The sequence below is a fragment of the Papaver somniferum genome, chromosome 4, assembly GCF_003573695.1.
Source record: "Papaver somniferum cultivar HN1 chromosome 4, ASM357369v1, whole genome shotgun sequence".
NCBI classification, from domain to species: Eukaryota; Viridiplantae; Streptophyta; class Magnoliopsida; order Ranunculales; family Papaveraceae; genus Papaver; species Papaver somniferum.
In genome coordinates, this window is record NC_039361.1 from 23400465 (window position 1) to 23423928 (window position 23464).

Genomic DNA, 23464 nt, shown 5'->3' on the forward strand with positions numbered 1-23464 from the left:
ATCCCTAGACTAGAGTCGTTAGTAATCTATAATATCTAGAGTCGTCATCTCTTTTAAAGGGTCGGCAGTTACTTGTTTGACGACCCAAGTTTAATCTTTAACGACCCTTTAAGGACCAAAATCATCCTCACTGTCCAATTTTTGCAAAGAGTCGTTACCTTATAAATTACAGTCGTTGCTTTGTAATGAAGAGTCGTTATTTTGTTAGAGCATATCATTGACGACTCTTTAACTGATAGAGATAAAGTTGATGTCTTATAAAAAAAAATTCGTGTTTGGAATGTAGTGACAAGAAAACGAAAGACAAGGTTGAAATCACGATAACTCCTCCTTCGAAACCTCCCCGCAACGATAAATACTTACTTGCCGGTCCATTGCGCGGAAGAAGGCCGAGTGAGGTATCATTTTCTATCACCGAACCAAGATACAAAGGTAATGAGTTGTACGATTCGTCAGAATCAGACACTTCTGTTGTTTCAGCTAACACTAGTGCTGAAGAAGAAGATGAACAAGAAGAAGAGAAAGTAGAGGAGGAACAGGGTGTAGAACATGAGATACAAGAAGAAGAGATTCAAGAAGAAGAAGAGGAACAAGAAGAAGAGCAAGAAGAGGAGGAAGAGGGTGAAGGTAATGGTAGTGGTGATAATGAGGATGATGGTAATGAGGAGGAACAACATAAAGGTAATAATGGCGGTGATGATGAGGAGGAAGAGAATGAATGTAATGATGATGAAAAGGATGAAGGTGGTGATGATGGTAAAACCACTGTTGAGGATGAGGAAGAGAATGCAAAGGCGAAAAAGTCGGTAAAGAGGGTTAACAAGGATGGAACAGATATTGCACCCAGTGCGAGACACGTTCCCGCTACTCATTTGATGTTGCCTCCTCTTCGAGGTGGTAAACTTAGAGGAGAACCTAGAGATGGGGGCAAAGTTCTATTTGGATATCCTGGATCGTGGGCTCATTGCATTAGTGAGACAATCGTAAGAATCCAAAATTTGCTTGCTATTTGATTAGTTGGTGTTAGCTTGTTTATGTTTTGTTTTTTAAATACGTGTTTGTTTATGTTTTGTAGGATCATAAGGATGCCGCACGTCTTTTCCGGCACCAATCTTCTTTCAAGAAAATGGAGTTGTGACCGCTAGAAGGTGAATGTGCAAGAGTTAGAGATTTGGTTGAAAGCTCAGGTTTGTACAATGCCGTTCTGAACTCTGTTATTGCGTATGACAAGGTCGCGGTATCTAGTTTCTGTGAAAGGTATCACGCTGAAATCGACACATTCCAACTTCCTTTTGGTGAGATGGCGATAACTCCTGATGATGCAGAACAGATATTAGGGTTGCAGGTCGAAGGCAAATCAACCGGTGAGAAGTTCAAGAGAAGGCCTAGTTGGGAAGACATCTATACATGGACCAAGAACTTGTTTGGCTGGGATTCCGAGAAGACTAATGGGCTTTTCGAGAAGGGACCTAAGTACCCGAAGAAAAAGTTCAAACTTATAGATATTAGGAACATGTTTTCTGGGACAGAAAAGAAGGAAAAAGAAGGAGGTCTCTCTGATATGGAATGTCGCTATGCGGCGGCTGGGTGTTTGTTGTATGTCCTTGCGTCGGTTATATTTCCTGACAGCAAAGGTAACAGGGTGAGCGCCAACCTTCTTCAGCTTTTGGATCCCTTGGAAGATGTGAACAAGTACTCTTGGGGGACTGCCATAATTGCACACCTGAATGGTCAGCTTTCTCAGGGATCTCGCAAACTAACTTCTCAAATTAATGGGAATTTGGCTCTAATCCAGGTATTTGGATTGACGAAAGTTTTCTTATTTTTGTACATTTTAAAAATTGAATTATTTATGTTTATTTCATTGGTTTCTATAGGTGTGGATTTATGATCATTTCCCATCACCGATCAAAGATAATGAACACGATGTGGTCTTCCTTGAGAATCTCTAGGGGTGCGCGGATTTCCCTTAATTCCGCTTATGGTCACCATTCCGCTAGTTTGGCTTTTCTGGGTACCGACCACATGCTCTGCAACATCCATGTCTTCCATTCGTTTCACTTCTGTTTCACTTTGGGCCAAATCATCCTTTTTTGGTCGACCCTTTGCCTTGGGGAGGAGAGACTTCTCATACTCTGTATATTCCGCCTTGACATAATCATGACGTGACGGGTCACTTTTGCAACTCTTGGCCGCCTTCACGGTTTCTCTAAATGACTTTCTTCCTTATCCCCCGCTCTCTCGCATACCATCTCCATTTGCTCACAATCAACGTGTTTGCTTTGAACAATTACGCACATATTCTCTTTTGCCTTGGAAATAATCCATTCCTTGACCTCAGCCTTTGTTTTCCACGTCTACATTAAACAAATAACACGTTCATTATAAAACACTAATTAAACAATTTTCGTATGGATATACATTGACTCAAACAATAAAAACGTACCAAATCGGTCATATATGCTTGGGAGGTATCCGGGACGACAGTGTCGAGGGGTTCAGGTTGAGAGCTCACCCGTACAACCAACTACAAAAATAGAACAACAAAATCAGTATAGGGTCGTCAACAAAATTAGTAATTGATAGCTAGGATCGTCATTTCATATGACTACATGTATGACGACCCTAAGTGTTACTTTTTACAGAGAGTTTTGGTTTTAGAGTCGTCAATGTGTAAACAAAACAACAAAACGACTCTAAGTGACCTAGTTAAAAAGGGTCATCAATGTTTAGCACACTATCCTAACGATTTTTCATAACCTGGAAAAGTTGCAGGTTTGAGTCGTTATTGGTAGTGTCAATATACTGACGACCTCAGAGACTCGTTTGGGTATACACCCCCCGACTATGACGACCCTTTCTCTGAGTTGTTCCATAGTGTGGATGATGCGACCACTTGGAGCACCATTCCGACAATTTGAAGAGTATAGGAAGTTTACCTGATTGTTTTGGCCTTGGGGTTCCTCATTTTGAGTGTTGGTTCCTTCATCTTGAGCAATGGGATCTTCATTCCAACCATTGTTCATGCCTTCCTCTATCAACATCTCGTCATCAAACATCCAACCCATATCATTAGTTGAGACAATCTTACCATCAACACAATCATTGTTGTTATTTGAAACTTCACCAATCTCATTCCCTCCACTTGAATCACCCATTTGTAAAAACCCTAGGTTTTCCTCTCAAAACTCCTTCTCTTCTTCTCAACACATAAAACACATTTTCCATAATTTTTTTCCTAAAATCAGATTTTAATCTAAATACACTTACCACACTAATCAAACTAATTAATTCCTAATACTAATCATATAAGGGCAGTTTTACCATTTAGAAAATATTTTTTTAAGGGGTGATCCAAATTAGGATTGGGTGACCTTTTTTGTCCCGTAGTGCATGGCCCCCAATTGGAAGTTATGGCCCCAAATTAAGCTAGGCAAAAAAACTCAAACATACGAATATTTTATCGGCCAAATATCAGTTGCAACATTTTTATCAAGGCAATTTACAAATTTTGAAGATTTTCCTAGTTGATAAAAGAGAATGGCCAGTTAGCTCAGAAAGACCCAAAAGCAAGCACCACAAAGCCGTCATTGCACAAGCCAGTTATAGGTATTGGTATGAAGTTGTGTCCTTTGTTGACACTCTTTGTTCTCTTAGAAATTTCTTTGCATGCTTAGAAATCTGTCTCTTTTCTATGAGCTTTTCGCTCTTGGTAGTTGTATTAGCCCGCACACGGCTTATGTGCGTTTTAATCTATTCTTTTTGATAGATCAAAAACAAAATAAAATATTATACCGATCAGGCTGTAGGGAACCCATAAGAATTAGATCCCTGAAGGCCAACAGATACACCAACGGAGCAATTTTATTTGCCAGTTTTACAGACAACAGACTTTTCTGGGAAGACAAGCAACAACTGCTAAAGAACACAAAGTTAGAAATATCTGAAAATGACATCAAATAAACAAGGCTTCCAGCCAAGCTTCGTCTAGACCATTCAGCTACAAATTGAATGTTACATATCTAGAGACAACCATTTAAGAAAGAAAAAACAAAACTCAGCTACAAATGGGTGCCACTTGTCTAGCTGATTTTGTAAGCAGAAACCAACCCTGGGCTTTCAAACAGATTTACATCTTCACTTACTAAGCGGCCAAATATTTCATTTACTTAGCAAGCAATTACATTACCAACAAATTTTCTGAAACTGAAAGAAGTACGAGTAATACATATGATTCAAAATTCTGTGCAAGTCGTCTAATAAGCAGATACACAACTCAGTTACCAGGTCATTTTTATTCACCAGAATTTCATGTGATTCCTCTTTTTGATTTCAATAATCTATTACTCCGATGCGCCACCACCTTGAGATTTCTGACGCTTCATGTTTTGATGGATGGGCTCTTTCACCTGCAACCACCACTATAACTGAATAAGTATGATTATAGAAATGAGACGGAAAAAAGAATCAGGCTTAATATGATTTTAATTAGTTAACACAAGTGCCTAGTAAAGACCTTACAAGTTACAACAAGGGAATTTAAGTTGGAAAGTACTATGCTAAACAATGAGGATTTTTATTAGATTGGGGTAGAATATATACCGTGCTAGTTTTCCTGCAGCGCTTTTCCTGACTGGGACGACTACAGAAGGTATCATCACCCTCACGACAGTTAGTGAATCCTCTCCCGTCCACACCATTTCGCTTACCGCTCCCTGGTATACCACTCTCCCTTGACACGGCAGGCTGCATATCAAAACATAGGACACACAAAGTTAGAAAGGTGTTTGTATTAGAAGAGTTATAATATATAATCAAAACAGGAAACAGGCAGAGAAGGAGTTAAACCTCATTTCTGCGAATGGGTGTGTTGTTTCCAAGTTGCTCCTGAATTCTAGACGACCCATTCTGCTGAGTGTCAACTGATCTTTCTCGAGTTCTAGTAATATCAGAACCAACAGAGTGGAGACCACCGCAGGTTGATATGTTTTGAGGTTCACTTATCTCCATTGCCTGGTTAATTCAAGAAAATACGTTATGAAATGTCTAATTAAACCACAGAATCAAGAACAAAGCAAAATCATAATATGACTTATTATTACCGATAACTTGATCTCCAAAACATTCTTGACCTCAAGTAGCTTCTTGTCAGTCAGTTCAGATCGAATGACACGTTTACCTGGGGAAAAGTACATACGATTATCATACTGAAACTTGCATTCTCAGTACTTAACTTTACAGTTACATGCTTAATTGAGAAAACTGAGTAATCCTGGTTCAAGAAGTTGATTATGTTACCTAATGTTGGTTTGCTCTTGGCATCCACATATCCATCACAAGCCATCCTATCGAGCAGTTTACGCACAGTTGCCTGATTTGCGTCTCCTTCCATCTTACTTTGAAGTTTAGATATTGTGACATAATCTAGAGGAAGGACATGATACAGAGCCTATATTTGAAATACAATAAGATTAGACATCACAGTAGAAGGACCAAGGTGAGGAAGGCTTGGGTTCTAAACTATGCCTAATCTAACTTGATAGATGAACTACTGAGTATGACGAGGTGCCTTTGATTTACACAGAAAGCCAACTCACCTTCAAGTACAAGTAGTCCTCATCATTCCCTCGCTGAACTTCCTCATCAACTTGGTTCACTTGTACATCCATCTCTTCCTTCACGACAATTGCCTGATAGGGTTTCTGAGGTAGTTTGGTTAGTGATCACATAAGCTTTAGACAATGATGATGACCATGACAATTAGATACTGGAGGCAAATACGAACTGAAAGAGAATCAACCTTCAGCTTGCTGATGGAGTAAGAATCCTTTCCAGTTCTTGACAGTATATTTTGGTTTACAAGTTTATCCATGATTTCTGAGGAAATAAAAAGAATTAATGTTCTGAAATTGAAAGAAAACTGCTTTCTGCCAATGCTCCAACTGTACATACGGATTCAAGTTCTTTGCTCACCTTCAGTCAGAGCCTGCAAAATGAGAACAAGTTGAAACCCTTAAATTAGTCCTTTACACCAAATTACTGGAGAATCAGACAGAGAATTAACATTTTCTATGAGTTGATTCTACTACTTACCACTGATATGTCCGGGAAGCTAGAGAGAACATCAGTCAGTTCAACATTGTCAATGTGGCGAGAGCTAATCCAGTCTCTTACACGTGTTAACTGATGCTCGTCCTCTTCCGCATCCTGTGTATCATCTGTAATAGATTTAAACCATTAAGTCAAGGTGAATTTTTACTAAAGTTAAGCCACTGTAACTATATTAGGCCTTTGCTGTTAGTAATTCAAAACATCTAACCTACCTTCGTGATCCGTCATGCCATTGTTTTCACGTGATCGGGCTTTATCTGTCATCACAAGTATTAGGTTTTAAAGTGGCGAAGATGAAATGGAACAGGACAGGGATGAGGAAAAGGCTAAAATGGGAGATAATTACCTACAGGAGCTACAATGTACCCATCGTCATCATTTGCTGAATGGCTCATCTGACAAAACATTTCAGAGTTTTTAAATTCCATTCTCAAGCTTCAACCATGTTTCCCAACAATTTGAATGAAAATAGAGGCTGTAACATGACAAATAAGTTACGATATAAGTGTACCTCGCTATCTGAATCTGAAGGATCAGTTGTTGGTGTTGAACCAACACCCAAGCTGATTTCCTCATCATCTTCCATGTCATTGTTTTCATCTTGACATGGATCCAGAATGCTTTTGACCTGCAAAGTTTCAAACTTGATTACTCAAATTGAACTTGAAAGATCAAAAAAACCTAAACCTCAGGTTTCACTCATGCACAATTCGGTATTACCAATTTACCTTGAGAGCTAGTACGAAATGTTTGCTATTAACATTTCCGATTTCCATTTTGAGAGGGTTCTTCAACCATGGATGGTTAGCTTCTTGTTCTGAGCAGCCTCTGAAGAATGGAGGCTCATAGTCTATAGGCTGCAGGTTTTCCAAAATATAACTCGAACGTTAGAACAGTACTTCCATTCAAGATTCAAAACATTTACAAACTATTAATCTAATGAACAAGTATATTGACAGTACAAATACTTTTGTTCATGCATCCAAGACCCCTGGGGACAGACTCGGGATGAGAAGACAATACATAGAAGAGTCAGACGAAGATGATCAAGGGGAATTCAGTTTCAGAAGGCATCTGTAAAAATTTAGTTACAGCAGAACATAGATAATCTAGCCCATGATTACCCCCTACCACACTTTTGTGCAGTTGTTTGCATATATTAGGCCACAAATTGTGTAATTTTACTTCAGTTGGACACTGATAACTGATAGGGTTCTACAATGGTGCAAATACAGACTAGAAGCAATATTTAGATAAAACCAGGTAAAAAACAAACAAAAAGAATCAATAGCAGATGTAAACAAGGCCAAAGAAACTCACAGTCACATCCTCATAATAAAGAAGCTTCATCAAGATTGTACGCTGAAACATATAAGAAAAAATGAACTTACAGACATGCAACTTATTTGATCACCTAATAAAACTTCCATATGAAGATCTTAATGAATCTGCGTACCTCTTCTGGCATACGGTCCAGCGTTCGCATCAATTGAACCAGAGTTCGGACCATTTTACAAGCAGAACTCCTGCCAAAACCAAGTAAAAAGTGTTTAAACACAGTCAGGCAGTCAGCAAACTAACCCACTGGATTTCAAACCATGAAGAGCAAAAAACAAAGCCAAAATCTAACAACCTCAAATGCTCGCTATTATACCTCATCTGGTTTGGTGTAATGTCTGTATTGCCATTAGACTTGAATGTTGCTCCTTGTTTCTTATTTCCAGTACGACTTATGTTCATCATCACCTCTTCACTGTCAGAAGTCGAATAGCTAAATGAAACTGCACAACACAATCCATTCATGTATGAGTACAAACTTCATTTATCAATCTCCACCCAGAATTCAAAGCTACTTTAGGAGTACACAAAGTAAAATCCAACTCCAACTTATCAATGACAAAATCTAGCTTATCAAATGCAAGAAGAAGTGAGATTTAACATACAAGCATATTCTTCTATCATAGATCCATCGATAGCTTCAGATATGCAGAACAGAAGTGTCTTAAGGTACTTCTTCTGTAATGCATCATAAACACCTGAAAGACCACAAAAAAGAAAATCCAATTTTGGGTAATCTTGCTTGCAATTAAGGTATTTGTACAAATCTCTTGTGTGTGTTCTAAGTGAGACCTTATACCTTTTTCCATCCAGTCAATAAGTCTTCTGGATTCAGCATCTATAGGCATGAGCTTCTTGATCTTCATCTCTATTACAAATCACAGTAACTAAGTTCATCACATACATGTAAAAGACAAATTCAAATAAAAATAAAATACTAAAAATTATTCGCAAAGAAATTCTCAGAGTTTGAAGTAGATCTGACAAGAAGCTTTAATTTACCTAAAGCAGGAACTAATTTGTCATTGAAGTAATTTTCAGGGAAAAGCCCTCTGATGTAGCTGATGTTGAATATTGCAATACGAAGCAGGTTTCTCGTCTGTTTAGGGCGATTCAAATCAAAATTAATAAACAACAATAAAAAAACGGCTAGATATTATCACCCTAAAATATCTAATAAACAATTTGAGCAGAAAACCTATAAAAAATCGTATATCTTAGAATCAACGAAGCAATTCTTCATAGATATCTATTTGATTTCGCCGAAACGAAAAAGAGCTAAAACCTAAATAGATCTGATGATATAAAATTCCAATGATAATATCTTAAACATCGTAGGAAAAAAACACTGTAATCACTTCACCGATTCTAGATCTTCAATCTTGATCTAAAATAATACTTAAGAATAATAAAAATGGAACATATACTCATGTTTTCACAACGGTTTCGAAAAACTTCCTTTCTGAGAAATTATTCAAACATCTAAGGCATTAGTACAGAGAAACGAAGATAAATCGCAAAATATTACCAGTAATAGAGAATCTTGTTCTGTAATTTCTGCTTCCTTGAGTTTCTGTGCTACAACCTAAATCAAAAAGTAGATCAGAGATCGAATTAGCAAATCGATGAAGAAGAAGAAGAACTGAACAAAGATGAAGAAAAAACTCAGAAGAAAAGTTTCTAGGGTTTCACCATTTTTGCGTAAAGCTTGAAATCCGAAATCTGAAATTAGTAGAGAGACGGATAAAACTGAGAGAAAGTGTTGTTTCAAATTCAAAATTACTTTATAGACGAAAGTAAAATGAAAATTTCGTGAAACTAGTCGGTACTGTCGATTCAAAATCAGAATACACGTGGCACTCACTCGAGTGAAGAGTGGGGAGATTGGGAGGTGGGGCCTTGGAGTTTGCCAGCTCAGCTGATCAAGCAAGCTTCCATTCGAAGGTTCAAGAAGCAGGATTACTTGACGCCTGACGGAAAGGCACAACCGGCCGGCCTCCACAAGCGCCAATGAGTGGAAGGGTAACTAGTTGCAAGTTTTAGTCCATTTAGTAAAAATTAGTCCCAAATGATTTTACCGCGTGTGGTTCCTGATAAAATCATACTCCGTATAAACTTTATACCACAGTATGGTGATAGTTTTCCTCGCGCTTTTAGGGGCCACTCAAAAGGATTTAGGGGCCAACAATAAAACAAAAAAGGTCATCCAAAGGGAAAATGTAGCCAGCCCTTATCTCGCGTAATTCGTAATGGCAAAATTATCCTTATATATTCGGAGGATATGATAACATTTTTATCCTCCGATTGCAATCAGAAACCAAAATATTACCCAGACTTCCGATTGTATTCGGTGCAGTATTAGAATGATTTTTGTTTCATTTTTTCAATTTCTTTTTCATTTTTGAGTTGTTAGAGTTATAGAGAAGAAGGTGAAGGAAAAAAAGGGAAAACCCATTTTATCACTACAAAAATGGATGGATATGAAGAAGAAGGTGAGAATCATGGCGAAGAACAAAATGTTGAGGGTTCACAACCGTTTAGAGAAGACGATTTGGGGTATATGTTGAATGATCCAAACTTTTGTGGAGAGGAAAACCTAGACGACCCTTTCATGGAAGAAAATGGAGAATCGCCTGATTTTGAAGCTAACGATGCATGTAAAACACAGGTATTGTGTTAAGAAACTCAAATACCCGATTTGCATGCGTTTGTGTGCTTTTGTAAACAAGAAAAATCGATTATTGCATGCATTGAATGCCATGAACTACCCAGATTCGGTAGATAATTTCTCGAATAAACTTACGAATATAACACACTGAGTACCAAATATGTATATTCGGTAGTTCCAAGATAGTAGTTTACTGCCGAATATGAGAAAAAACCCCAAACTGGTTTTCCAAAAAAATCTTCATTCGGTAGTTATGTAGAGTTATTTACCCCCAAATGGCCCCACAAACGAATTCCCCAAAAAAATTCAAAACTCAGTATTCTTATCCTTTACAATCGGTAATAGTTTAACATTATTTGACTGCCGAATATAACAGTGGCCTCAAAATAAAATTTCTGAAAACTTGAAAATCGGATGTTTATCGATTAAAGTTATCTCTCGATTATTTATATTCGGCTGTTTTACTATATATTTTAGCTTCCGATTATATCATTTTTTGCACTCAGTAAACTGTGTACATTCATTTACATAAATAGGGTGTTTCGGGTAACCGATAGGATTCCGAATATAGTATATTCGGGAGTTTTACTTATTTAATAACCTCCGATTATTGTATAATAATTTGTTGCTTTCATATGCAGGCCGTTTAAGAGTTTGTTGATGATTTCTATTTGAGGCCCGACACTTCCCTATACTATGCAAACGATTTGGTATACTCATTACTACTTTTCTTTTTTTTCAAAATTTATATGTTAAATGGTTATGCTTATTAGATTTGTTTTGTTTTATGCACGTTTAGACATTTGGAAGTAAGAAGGAGGCAAAGGATGGCTTATGAACAAGGCAAAAGATAACATGTGCGTGGTAGTTCAAAATAATCATGTTAGTGACACTCGATTTGAAATGATTTGCGAGCGAGGTGGGACGCGAAAGAGTCACGAGGGAAAGAATAGTAAGTACGTACGGAAGACGAATAGGAAATACCGAAGCAATACCAAGAAGATAGGATGCCCATTTAAGATTGTCTTCTATAAGCCCGATGGTATTAAAGGTAAAGAGTATAAAATGTATAAAGTTGATAACAGTTGTCACAACCATGATGATTCGTTGGATTTAATTGGACATGTAATGGTTGCCAAGTTAAAACCACATCAAATGCAGACGGTGAGGTCTATGCGGATCCAAAAGGCGAGTGTGATCTTAAGTAAAATAAAGGCGGACGACCCCGACAACTTGTCTTCTTTGTCTACAATTAAGTCGGCCCTAGCTACGATCAAAAGGACTGAATGGGATGGTAGAACGGTCATGCAACAATCGGAGTGGTTAGCGGAGTTACACGGCTACACCTTGAGAAGGGAAGAAAAGGATGGTATAGTGGTTCGCATTTTCTTGGCACATCCCGAAATGATCCAATTGGCTCAATGCTTTCATCAAATTTTGTTGATAGATGCTACTTATAAGACAAACAAGTATAACATGTCGTTGTTGAACATTGGTTGCCATACTTCGGACAAAAACACGTTTACGATTGCATGGGGTTTAATGGATCATGAGAACAATGTGAGTTTCATTTGGATGTTGGAGACGTTGAGGTCCATTTATAACGGTGATAATTTTCCAAGGGTTATTGTAACGGATAACGATCAAGCCTTAATGCATGCAATAGCGGTAGTGTTTCCGGAATCCCAAAACTTGCAATGTACGTGGCACATTCAATGCAATCTCAAAACCAATTGCCATCATCATTTCCAAGCTAAAAGACCAAGGAAGGGTACCAAGAGGTCAAAGGAAGAGGATGAGCGCATTAGTAAATTAACCGTGGAAGAACGTAAGGAAGAGGATAGGCTATTTGAAGAAAAGTTGAAGGAGGATGGAATTATTTGGAAAATGTTCATGAAAGCATGGGACAAAATCGTTTGGTCGATGACCGAGGAAATTTACGAATGTAACTTGAAGAAATTTGAGGATGAATACGGCACGGACTACCCAAAACCGGTTGAGTATTGTAAAAAACAATGGTTAACGATTAAGGAGAGGTTTGTGTTTGCATGGACATATGAATATCGTAACTTCAAGAACGAGGCGACAAGCATTACGGAGGGGTCTCATGGTCGACTAAAGAAAATACTAATTGGTAGTCAAAATGGAGTTGTGTCGATCCAAGAAGCAATCCATGAATTCACCAATCGTGATCTCGTAAAGATTAGGAAATGTATGCAATTTAGTGTACACCAATTCCCGACGGAACATATTAAGGAAAAATTGCTTCTAAGGGGAGTTGTTCATAAAGTTTTAAGATGGGCAATAAATCGCATAATGAAACAATTGAAGTTATATAAAACTTATGATGACGAGAATACGGTTTGTGTTTGCAAGGATATGATAGGTATTGGACTCCCGTGTCATCATAAGTTGGGTAGGTATGTTGAAGTGATTGACATCGATGATATTCACCCATTTTGGAAGAAATTAAATTTCACTCCGAACACCCCGGTAGTTGATGGTCCGTCTTTCTTGGAGTCGAAATTGTGTGCACGAATAGACGAGCGTTACGCTACATCAAACGGCACTAAGAAGCAAATATTGATGCATAATTTGGAGGAAGCCCTTCACCCTTCTTTAAGGGAGGTTGATGAACCTATTAAGCAAAAGAACACCGGTAGGCCGAACACCGAAGTGTCGAGGACCATCCAAAGAAAAGAGTTGAAGGATTATTTGTATAATAAAAGAATATTGTCTAGGCACGAGCGTTCGGAAGCCGAATTTGAAGATGAGCCGGAGCCTAAGAAAAGAGGTCGTCCAAGAAATGATCAAAGTGGACCAACCACCCGACAAGTAAGGCCAAAGATCTCTACAAAGCCTTCTCAAGTAAGTCAACCCAATGTTGTCGAAGAAGTTGTTGAGCAAATGAACGCCTCGCAACAAACCCAATCAACGGAAATTCTTACTATAAAAGAGGACAAAGGTACTCTTCGTTGCCCTAGAGATCTTAATGGAAGACCAAATCGATCCACATATACAATATACAAAGAGTATTTGGAACAACTCCCTCCACTTATCATTCCATTTGTTTTGTCGACCGACGAGGTTGATGGGGATGGAAATTGTGGGTTTCACGTTGCTACGGAAAAAATGGGTTACTTTAGAGAGGCGGATATCGAAGATGTCACCCAATGCCAATATTTAAGAAATAAGATGGCGGTACAACTAGTGAAGGACAAGGGTTTTTATATGGAGATGATGAGGCGAGGAGATAGATACGACAAAGAACAAGAGTTCAAAGACTTAGTTGCGCGTGTGAAGTGCCGAAAGGGATTGAAGACAATCGGATCCAAGTATTGGATGACAATGCCTAAATTTGGATATCTCCTAGCGGACGTTTTGAATTGCGTGGTACATTTCTTTGTTCCTCCTATGTATGGACTTAGCATGACGTTTGCACCCACAAGAACGGCTTGCGACGAGTCGGTTAAAGATAGAAGAATCGTAATGGCATTTGTGAATGAAATGCATTTTATCGGTTTAAGAGTAAAGAAAGATTGTCCGTTACCTCCGTTGAGTAAATGGCACGATTACTTCCCGATGAACCATTGCAAGGATTGGGTGAAACAATATGAGTCCAACAAGGTTGATTGGGATCGCGTTATGGACCACAACTTTCCCGCTGAGTTACTCGAATTGATCCCCTCGGATGATGACGATGTTTGATCTTTTTTTTTCGAACATGTAATTTGTACAAGTTTTTTGGAAACTTTTTTGTAAAGATATATGATTTAATCGGTCGCAAATAATACAATGTTGTCTCCCGAATGTAGGAATCGGGCTCTTTGATACACGTTTTGATTACGAATATTAATCAGTAATCGGAACAACAGTATTATAACACTTCAATCCGATTAATCATATTCGGGAATTCCATATTTTATCAAACCGCCGATTAATATTAAAAATTTGAATTTATAGCACTCAAACATCACATGTTATTCTTTTTTCCCAGTCCGAGATGCAACAATCAACGCGGCTTCGAAATGTAGAAACGACTCTCCTCTCCACTTGGAATAAGCATCTTGTGTCGCAAACCTATCGTCTCTGTGCCTAGCAAGAAAACGGTTGTACTCGGTGCACAATTTTATAACATGGTGCACCCTTGAAGAAACATGGGATGGTTCACAATTTTATAACATGGTGCACCCAATGAAACGTTAATCCAGAATATACGATCGTCCTGCTGTTCTTTGGGTAGATCTTTCACAATGTAATAATTTTTTATCCATTCGGTCTCTTCCTCAACTTGTTTTAATCTTTCTCTATGATGGAATTGTTCTTCACCTCGCTTCTTAGCCTTGATTTCCTCTTCCTCCTCCTTCGTTGCCACTAACGATGGTTTAATTTTTTTGGGTTGTTTGTTCCTTTTTTGTATTTCTTCTTCCATTGCTGCAATTGATGTAGTTGTTCGCTTGCATCTTCGAAGTATGTTGTCGATTGATGATGGACTTGCCATTGAAAAGGTTTTTCATTCTGATTTTTTACTCAATAATAACTGAGAGGGGTTACCCTCCTTATATAGATTAGAGTTCCAACGGCTCTAATTTTTGAAAATATAGCCGTTGAGGTTTCTGAAAATATGGCCGTTGAGGTTTCGTATCAATGATGCACTACAATCGGTTGCTAACGATACACGTATTCCCTCCGAATAAAACATTCGGGGGACAATTTTTTTTGTAAAGTCCTGAATGTACGATGGCACAAAAATCAGAATTTGAGAAAAACTGATACTTTTCAAATTTTGAACTTCAAATAATCGGAAGTTAACTCAGTTACCAAAACTTCTGAATATGGGGTGTCTAACCTTCTATATTGGCCCTTGGAACCACCTAGAGCCATGTCATGGTTTGTTTTGAACTTGTAATATTCGGAGGATATTTTTTTTTGTAAAGTCCCAAATGTACGATGGCCCAAAAATCAGAATTTGGGAAAAACTGATACTTTTCAAATTTTGAACTTGAAATAATCGGAAGTTAACTCAGTTACCAAAACTTCCGAATATGGGGTGTCTAACCTTCTATATTGGCCCTTGGAACCACCTAGAGCCATGGCATGGTTTGTTTTGAACTTGTAATATTCGGAGGATAATTTTTTTTGTAAAGTTCTGAATGTACGATGACCCAAAAATCAGAATTTGGGAAAAACTGATACTTTTCAAATTTTGAACTTGAAATAATCGGAAGTTAACTCAGTTACCAAAACTTCGAATATGGGGTGTCTAACCTTCTATATTGGCCCTTGGAACCACCTAGAGACATGGAATGGTTTGTTTTGAACTTGTAATATTCAGAGGATAATTTTTTTTGTAAAGTCCCGAATGTACGATGGCCCAAAAATCAGAATTTGGGAAAAACTGATACTTTTCAAATTTTGAACTTGAAATAATCGGAAGTTAACTCAGTTACCAAAACTTCCGAATATAAGGTGTCTAACCTTCTATATTGGCCCTTGGAACCACCTAGAGCCATGGCATGGTTTGTTTTGAACTTGTAATATTCGGAGGATAATTTTTTTTGTAAAGTTCTGAATGTACGATGGCCCAAAAATCAGAATTTGGGAAAAACTGATATTTTTCAAATTTTGAACTTGAAATAATCGGAAGTTAACTCAGTTACCAAAACTTCGAATATGGGGTATCTAACCTTCTATATTGGCCCTTGGAACCACCTAGAGACATGGCATGGTTTGTTTTGAACTTGTAATATTCGGAGGATAATTTTTTTTGTAAAGTCCCGAATGTACGATGGCCCAAAAATCAGAATTTGGGAAAAACTGATACTTTTCAAATTTTGAATTTGAAATAATCGGAAGTTAACTCAGTTACCAAAACTTCCGAATATGGGGTGTCTAACCTTCTATATTGGCCCTTGGAACCACCTAGATCCATGGCATGGTTTGTTTTGAACTTGTAATATTCGGAGGATAATTTTTTTTGTAAAGTTCTGAATGTACGATGGCCCAAAAATCAGAATTTGGGAAAAACTGATACTTTTCAAATTTTGAACTTGAAATAATCGGAAGTTAACTCAGTTACCAAAACTTCCGAATATGGGGTGTCTAACCTTCTATATTGGCCCTTGGAACCACCTAGAGACATGGCATGGTTTGTTTTGAACTTGTAATATTCGGAGGATAATTTTTTTTGTAAAGTCCCGAATGTACGATGGCCCAAAAATCAGAATTTGGGAAAAACTGATACTTTTTAAATTTTGAACTTCAAATAATCGGAAGTTAACTTAGTTACCAAAATTTTCGAATGTACCACACAAATCATTGTCATTTGAACTTGTCTAACTTAGTTACCTAAACTTCCGAATGTACAACACAAATCATTGTTATTTATCTTCTCTTCTTTACTTTACAACCGTGACTACCTCCCAGTCCTGCACGACCACGGGTTTGAGCACCTTCAGTTGGAGCAGCTTCAGTTGGAGCAGCTTCAGCGCTCGATGAAGCTCGAGTTCTTTTACCCGTCTTTGATACTGCCACCTTGGGCTGATGCCTCTTCGTGACTTTCTCCCCAAACTGGGCAGCATAATCTTCGTTATCCATATTATCAACTAGATCTTTAGCCTCTTTGATCTTCTCAGCTGGCATGGGATCTCCGCTCTTCAGGCATGCAGTTAACATTTTGGAAACACGCTTGAACCTATTCACCTATTTTTTATACGTAATGACATAACATCAAACGGTAATTACCTAATATTTATAGGAATAATATAAAATGAACAAAAATATAAGAACACGCACCAGTCTATCATAACCAGCTGGTTTGTCTTTGATGATACAATTATAACTTGAACCCGCCGCAGTAGTGTTGGATTTGATTTCACGGATAACCAAAGGATGTGATACCTTGTTATACCAACTCATATAGTCTGGAGAATTTTCATCACCTCGGGTGGTTCGTCTACCAGTGTCGATAATGAAGTCATTCCTCTTATACCAGTTATCAAGAACAGTAGGTGGGCCTGTGTGAACAATCGTGAGATTATCACCACTAGAAGAGCACAACTCCAACTCCAATTTGTAGTAATCCCCCATTTTCTCCACAGGTTGCTGTTGTATATACCCGTGTTGTCGCATCACCCTAGAGGGATTATACATCACATATCATGTGGGGTGCCACAATGGTCCAAAATAAAGGGACAAGTCCGACCGAACATTTATATGCCCACTGGCTCGATCTTCCTTGTATGGATCAAAGCATACGTCCGAGGTCTTCAATTGGTCCAAAATCTCCCTCATGTGAATCAACTGCTGCTCTTTTGTCCTAGAACGGTTGTCTTCAAATATATAATTTGTTCCTCTAGGAGTACCTTTGCACCACCCCGGGTTCTCTCCGGCCAACTTCAGAATAGGGAAGTGGTCATAGATCCATGCCTATATACATAAGAAACCAAGTTTTAGTAAATAGATTGTGTATATTCGGTAGTAATTTCCAAACATTATTTCCGATTATATATAATCGGAAATAAAACTGAGTACCTATCCACCGAATACCAAACATTCGGAAATAGAGATGGATCATTTCCTACCGAATATGCGTCATTTGGAGTTCAGTAACCTATAGTTTTTCTGGCATGTATATTCGGTTCTAATATCAAAAGAATATTTCCGATTGTATATAATCGGAAAACAAAATAAGTACCTAACCACCGAATAACCAACATTCGGAAAAAGAGATGGATCATTTCTTACCGAATATGCGTCATTTGGAGTTCAGTAACCTATAGCTTTTCTGGCCTGTATATTCGGTTCTAATATCAAAAGAATATTTCCGATTGTATATAATCGCAAAACAAAATAAGTACCTAACCACCGAATAACCAACATTCGGAAAAAGAGATGGATCATTTCCTACCGAATATGCGTCATTTGGAGTTATGGATATGCATCATATGTATTGTCTACCGAATAACTATAGAGTGAGTTATAGAGTTAAAGAAAAAACCTGCAATAGAGCCATGTTCCCGGCAACTTGGCAGGTTCCTAGCCTCGAAGCCTTTCTCAACTCTTCCATCAAGAATGCTAGGCATGCCGTGCCCCAAGAATAGTCACCGACTTCATGGAGAGGATCCAAAAGTTGTATAAGGTTGGCGTCGATCCGGTTGCCAGAAGTATTGGGGAATATGACACATCCCAATACACAAAGGAGATATGCGGTGGCAGCGTGGTTCACTTGCTCATCAGTTAACGTTCCATTCTTTTCCTTCTCCAAGGTGCCTCGGAACATATTCATCAAAGCTGTAATGTTGATCTGTCTTGTTCTGTAACTTGCATGCCTCCTAAACTCTGTTGTTGTTGTCTCTTCATCCCAACCTAAGCACTTTTTAGTTAGAGCATAAAGTTGTGCCCAACTTAACTGCTTTGTTTAGTTAAACTTCACAGTTGTGCCTTGGTCGGGAAGGTTAAGAATCTGCACAACATCATCCGGAGTAATCGTCATCTCCCCAAACGGCATATGGAAAGTATCGGTCTCAGGATACATTCTCTCCACGAACGCCGATATGGCCACACGATCATGTTCCAACAATGAAGTCTCGGCGGCATTAGCTAACCCCGAGTTGGCAACAATTGACTTGAACCTTTCACATTCACCGGATAAAGGCCACGCAAGCATTTTTGTTGGTGCGGCGGTAGGTTTGAGTAGACGGACCGCATCTTGATGATCCTATTAAAGTACATAAAAAAATCCTTAATACAAATATTACGATATAACACATAGACAATACATTAATAAAAAATAGTAATTTTATTACCTCGGTTTCGTATATTTCTCTGGCCCATGAGTCTTTGTATCCAAATAGCAATTTTCCTCCATCCGCCGGTAGCCCAAGGATTGTGCCTGCTGGAATACCCTTCTTCTTCAAGTGCTGAGGGACAAGATGTGATGCAGCAATATCCTTCTTTACACCATCTTTTCCTTTTTTGGCTTTTTGGGTACCACTTGGTTGTCCTTCTTCTTCTACTCTTGGCACTTGATCAACTGGTTCAACACTTGGTTCTGCACTTTGTTGAGCGTCTTGTTCAACACTTGGTTGCACCCCTTGTTCACTGCCTTGTTGTTCTACACTTTGTTCAGCACTTGGTTGCACTCCTTGTTGACTGCTTTCTTTGGCACTCCTTTCCCTCCTAGCACTAGCTGTCACTTTCTTCCTCCTTTCTCGACTTTGTCTAAACAACAAAAAAAGGAACAATATTTACAAACTATACAATCGGAAGACAAAGTATGGAAATATAACCCGAATGTACACATTCGGACGTAAGAAGATACATAATATTCCCGAATACAAAACAATCGAAAGCTAACTAAACATATTTACAACCGAATATGCATCAATTGGAGTTCAGAAGCTCTAAATTTTTCATCCTACACAATCGGAAGACAAATTACACAACTATAACCCGAATGAACAAATTCGGAAGTAAGAAGACACATATTTTTCCCGAATAAAAAACAATCGGAATATAACTAAACATGTTTACAACCGAATATTCATCAACTGGAGTTCAGAAACTCTAAAATTTTATCCTACACGATCGGAGGTATAAAACATTATATTGTCTTCCGAATAAATACTGGCCCCAAAATGGGATTTTTCCTATATCAGAAATTTTGAGATTTTTTCAATATATATATTCGGTAGTGAGTGTGCTTCCGACTACTGTGTGTCTACTTAAATATATTCGGAAGCCAAAAAATTCATCAAACTACCGATTATTACCAGTTTGTATCCAGGAAGATATGGCCAACAATATTCGGCAGATAACCAACAAATATATCTCCCGAATACTGTCGATGTTCTTGAGAAACGAAGAACACGACTACTTTCGGAAGTAAATAAGCATGAATATCGCCCGAATCTGGATAAAAAACCGAAAACCCTAGAATTTTTTTTCTCGATTCGTCGAATTAAAGCGAAATAAACACCAAAAATGATAGATTCTTACCTAATTGGGGTCATTTGAAGTTGACGAAGTGTTTGACTAACGGAATCGCCACCACCGACTACATTGTCGGGTACTTCTTCTTCTCGTTCTTCGCGTTCTTCTTCATTTGCAGCAAGAATTTCTTTATTTCTTGCTAAAATCCCAATCTTTGGATCGATACCCCGAGCAACATTTTTGGTTCTAGGTCTGTGGGTTTCATTTCCCTTATCCATTGTTTTATAAACGAATCGACGATGTTTTGATTTTACGATTCGCGACGATGTTTCGGTTGAACGAGGGATAGTTTTTTTTCTTCCACAATCGGAAGATATGAAACTGGAAGAAGAAGAGTTGAAATGAGTAGAATTTTTTTTGATTTGGTTTTTATACGGTTTTACCAGAAGGACATTTATGTAACTTCAATATCATATAGGGTACCCCTTAACTAGAGTCTTTGGATGGGTATAAATTGATGGCCCCTACATCCTTTTGAGTGGCCCTTAAAAACGCGAGGATAGTTTTACTCCCTAAAAAAAGATTTTATTTGATTTTATTGAACTTCAATATATGGATTCCTATTAGTAGTTTAGTACTTTGTTTGGCAGTGATATAGTCAATTTATGGTACTCTAACAACACTGTCAAATAAATGTATCAAACTGGTAATTGTCACAGTCAAATTAACCAAGTTCAATACAAGACTGGGATTCATGCTAGGGACCCAATGCTAGACACACTTTGGGACTTTGCTTGACATGCTAAACCTCCTCCTAGGCTTCGAAAATCATTTATCAGACATGGTCATCAAGTTTTGACGCTTCATACACCCTTGACACACTGAAATAGTACTTTCTGTTTTTTACTTCTAGTGGAAACATTCAAAAATAAAAAAAAATTTACCTACGCAATCTGTATGACTAATTTTTGGTAAAAAAACTCAGCATCTGAAGTGTAACTTGCTTAGCAGACAATTGAAATGGCTGCTGCTATCTGCTATAATAACAGACAATTGACTTTACTAAATAACACAGAAATGCATCTTAACCATGACAACACCAACTTGCCGAGATTTAAACACATTAGATCCCAAAAGTAAGGAATATGATTAGATATGATTCCTCCCTTTAACACATTATGACTGAGTATCATAATTTTCAGTTTCCAAGACTACTCTTACGTTTGTAAATAAACACATTCCATATAGTAATATTGCTTTAACCTTCAAGTTAGAAAAACAGAAATTCTATAAGTTGAGCTCCCAGAAAGCAGAACACTGTGAACATTTTCTTCAAAATAACTGATCAATGAGAATGGATTCAAAACAGGTTTGACCACACCGTCCAGTAACTTTCATTGTCTATTCAATTTACGCAAAAATCCTAATGAAATAAAAATAACCTGCGATATAACTTAAATAGGAGAAAACGACCTACATGAGAACATACCATATTGCTGTTTTTCTTCCTGTGTCCGTTACAAACTGTTGAAATTCATTGTAACAATCAAATTCACCAACTTCTCCTCCTTCAGGAATGAAGGTTTTCAGCGAAATGATGTTTTCCACTTGTGCGTGCAGCTGATAATCAATGCAGGGGCAATGAATATCACCATAACCATCTACAGGAAAAAGGATATCAATATCATAACCATCAATCTCAGGCTCTGTGTCTGGGGTGATCCCTACCATCTTAGCTTCAAAAATATCACGATTTTGCTCAATACAGGACCGGTTTCCTTTTACCACGTTATAATGTTTCATTAGCAAATTGTAGAATATAAGACATCCCCCGTCGAACCAATACAATATCACCTGATCAGAGAAACCGAGTATACATGTAGGGTGGGTACTAATATTATTACCGAAACTGAAGTCAAAGTACCGACTGAAGGGATCTTGAAATTCATATTTGCGTTCCTCCTTCATTCTAACATCGAAAGTCTCATCCTCTACCCATATTTGCTGGAACCTGTCCTTCAATATATACAAATGAACCTTAAAACGAAAATAATGAAATTCAGTGTACTCATTGTCAGGAATTACTCTCTCAGTTATCATTATCTTCTCAGAACGCGCAACACAAGGATATCCTTTAAACTCCAGTAGATGATGACCAATTTCTAAACAATCATTCTCATTCATTGTTGGGACCAGAGAAGTACATTCAGTTGGGAGTTGAAGGAACTGAATTTTTTCGTTATGAATGTCGAACAAGAGCAACATTTCAGTCTTATAACCATCATTAGCAGTATTGGTTATCCTCCATAAAAGATCACCTGCACAAATAGTGGCTGATCTATGAGTGTCTTTCCACATTCTTGTCACCATTTGACTTGGAAAAGGAGAACAACCTGGCGGTGGTGAGATTTCAGAAGTACTAATAACTATTTTTCTCCACGATGTAGCTCCCAAAGTGACAACCATACAAATAAAACCCTGACCATTATCTGCTGTTGAAGTCGTATAAGTAACTACAACCTTATACTCTTGTGACGACGAATCAAACCCAAAACCATGACACAAATATTCTAATGATCCCCCTACTCCCCCAATTTCAGGAGTTAAACAGGTGAAGATAAGGGTCTCACCCCGAACCGGATTAGTGATAAAAATTTCTTCAAAACCATCTGCACTCGGACGCTTAACACAAGATAAACCATTACAATTTCCTACTGGTTCAACTGAACCTGCTGAACCTAATACCGATGATAATTCAAAATCATAAAAATGACTATTATCACTATCCTTTTCTAAATTGAAAAAGTAACTTCTTATCATATTAGGATGATCAGTTTCGTATGTCACATTATGGAGATTAAAACATAGATTTTTGTTATTCTCATGATTAACAAAGTGAGACATAGCAAATCCCCTATCATTTTCAATTGAATTGTACCATAACTTACTGACGGTAATCAATCCAGATAGATCCCGAGCTGATAATCTGGTGGCAATATTTTCCAGTACCAATTCCTCTGGAAGATGAGGAGAAACATCATCTGTTTGGTTTTGTATGTGTCTTTTCTTCTGCTCTTCATCATTCATCACACTCTTCATCTTCTGAGTATCAAATCTGAACCTAAAGGTTTTCTGCAGATAGTTTATGTATAGCTAATCGAATCATAAGGTACTTGAGCACCAGAAATTGCAGAAGAATGTAGAAAACGAGGGTTTATACAATCGGAAAAGAAATGAGTGCTCTAACTAATAAACGAGGGTTTATACAATTGGAAAAGAAATGAATGACCTAATTTGGAACGGGAAACTCAGGGGGAGACCCAAAAAAAATAATATTGTCAGGCCCACAATTAATTTTGGGTATCGTGACACCCATAAGTGAAAATTACGGTGAGACCCATTCTCCCAGATTTT

General features: G+C 37.8%; 2 protein-coding genes across 4 annotated transcripts; both read right to left on the minus strand.

Annotated features, from left to right (window-relative positions):
* Positions 1-3919: 3919 nt before the first annotated feature.
* On the minus strand, positions 3920-9218 carry LOC113274940 (meiosis-specific protein ASY1-like). 3 transcript variants are annotated; one of them, XM_026524362.1, is made up of 21 exons: positions 9142-9218; positions 8978-9034; positions 8452-8548; positions 8249-8317; positions 8055-8147; positions 7766-7892; positions 7568-7637; positions 7432-7473; positions 6840-6968; positions 6623-6739; positions 6458-6506; positions 6324-6368; positions 6094-6218; positions 5974-5986; positions 5801-5877; positions 5598-5690; positions 5299-5449; positions 5103-5179; positions 4849-5013; positions 4603-4746; positions 3920-4409 (listed from the first exon to the last, which is right to left on the minus strand). In XM_026524362.1, exons 1-21 carry the CDS (start codon positions 9142-9144, stop codon positions 4344-4346), a joined length of 1809 nt encoding a protein of 602 aa, XP_026380147.1. In that variant the 5' UTR covers positions 9145-9218; the 3' UTR covers positions 3920-4343. The 3 variants fall into 3 exon arrangements, with proteins under 3 accessions (XP_026380147.1, XP_026380146.1, XP_026380148.1); XM_026524361.1 differs by having other exon boundaries at positions 5598-5702; XM_026524363.1 differs by lacking the exon at positions 7432-7473 and having other exon boundaries at positions 5598-5702.
* Positions 9219-21523: 12305 nt separating this feature from the next.
* Positions 21524-23149, minus strand: LOC113272179. The gene has a single exon (XM_026522066.1). It carries the CDS (start codon positions 23147-23149, stop codon positions 21524-21526), a length of 1626 nt encoding a protein of 541 aa, XP_026377851.1.
* Positions 23150-23464: the final 315 nt, after the last annotated feature.

Excerpts from the sequence above, each read along its gene's own strand:
- LOC113274940 (XM_026524361.1), bottom strand. Across the intron at positions 6,507-6,622 it reads CTTCAGATTCAGATAGCGAG|ATGAGCCATTCAGCAAATGA; the intron begins GTACACTTATAT and ends ATGTTTTGTCAG. Across the intron at positions 4,410-4,602 it reads GCTGCAGGAAAACTAGCACG|GTGAAAGAGCCCATCCATCA; the intron begins GTATATATTCTA and ends TGGTGGTTGCAG.
- LOC113272179 (XM_026522066.1), bottom strand. The coding sequence starts at position 23,149 with ATGAAGAGTGTGATGAATGATGAAGAGCAGAAGAAAAGACACATACAA.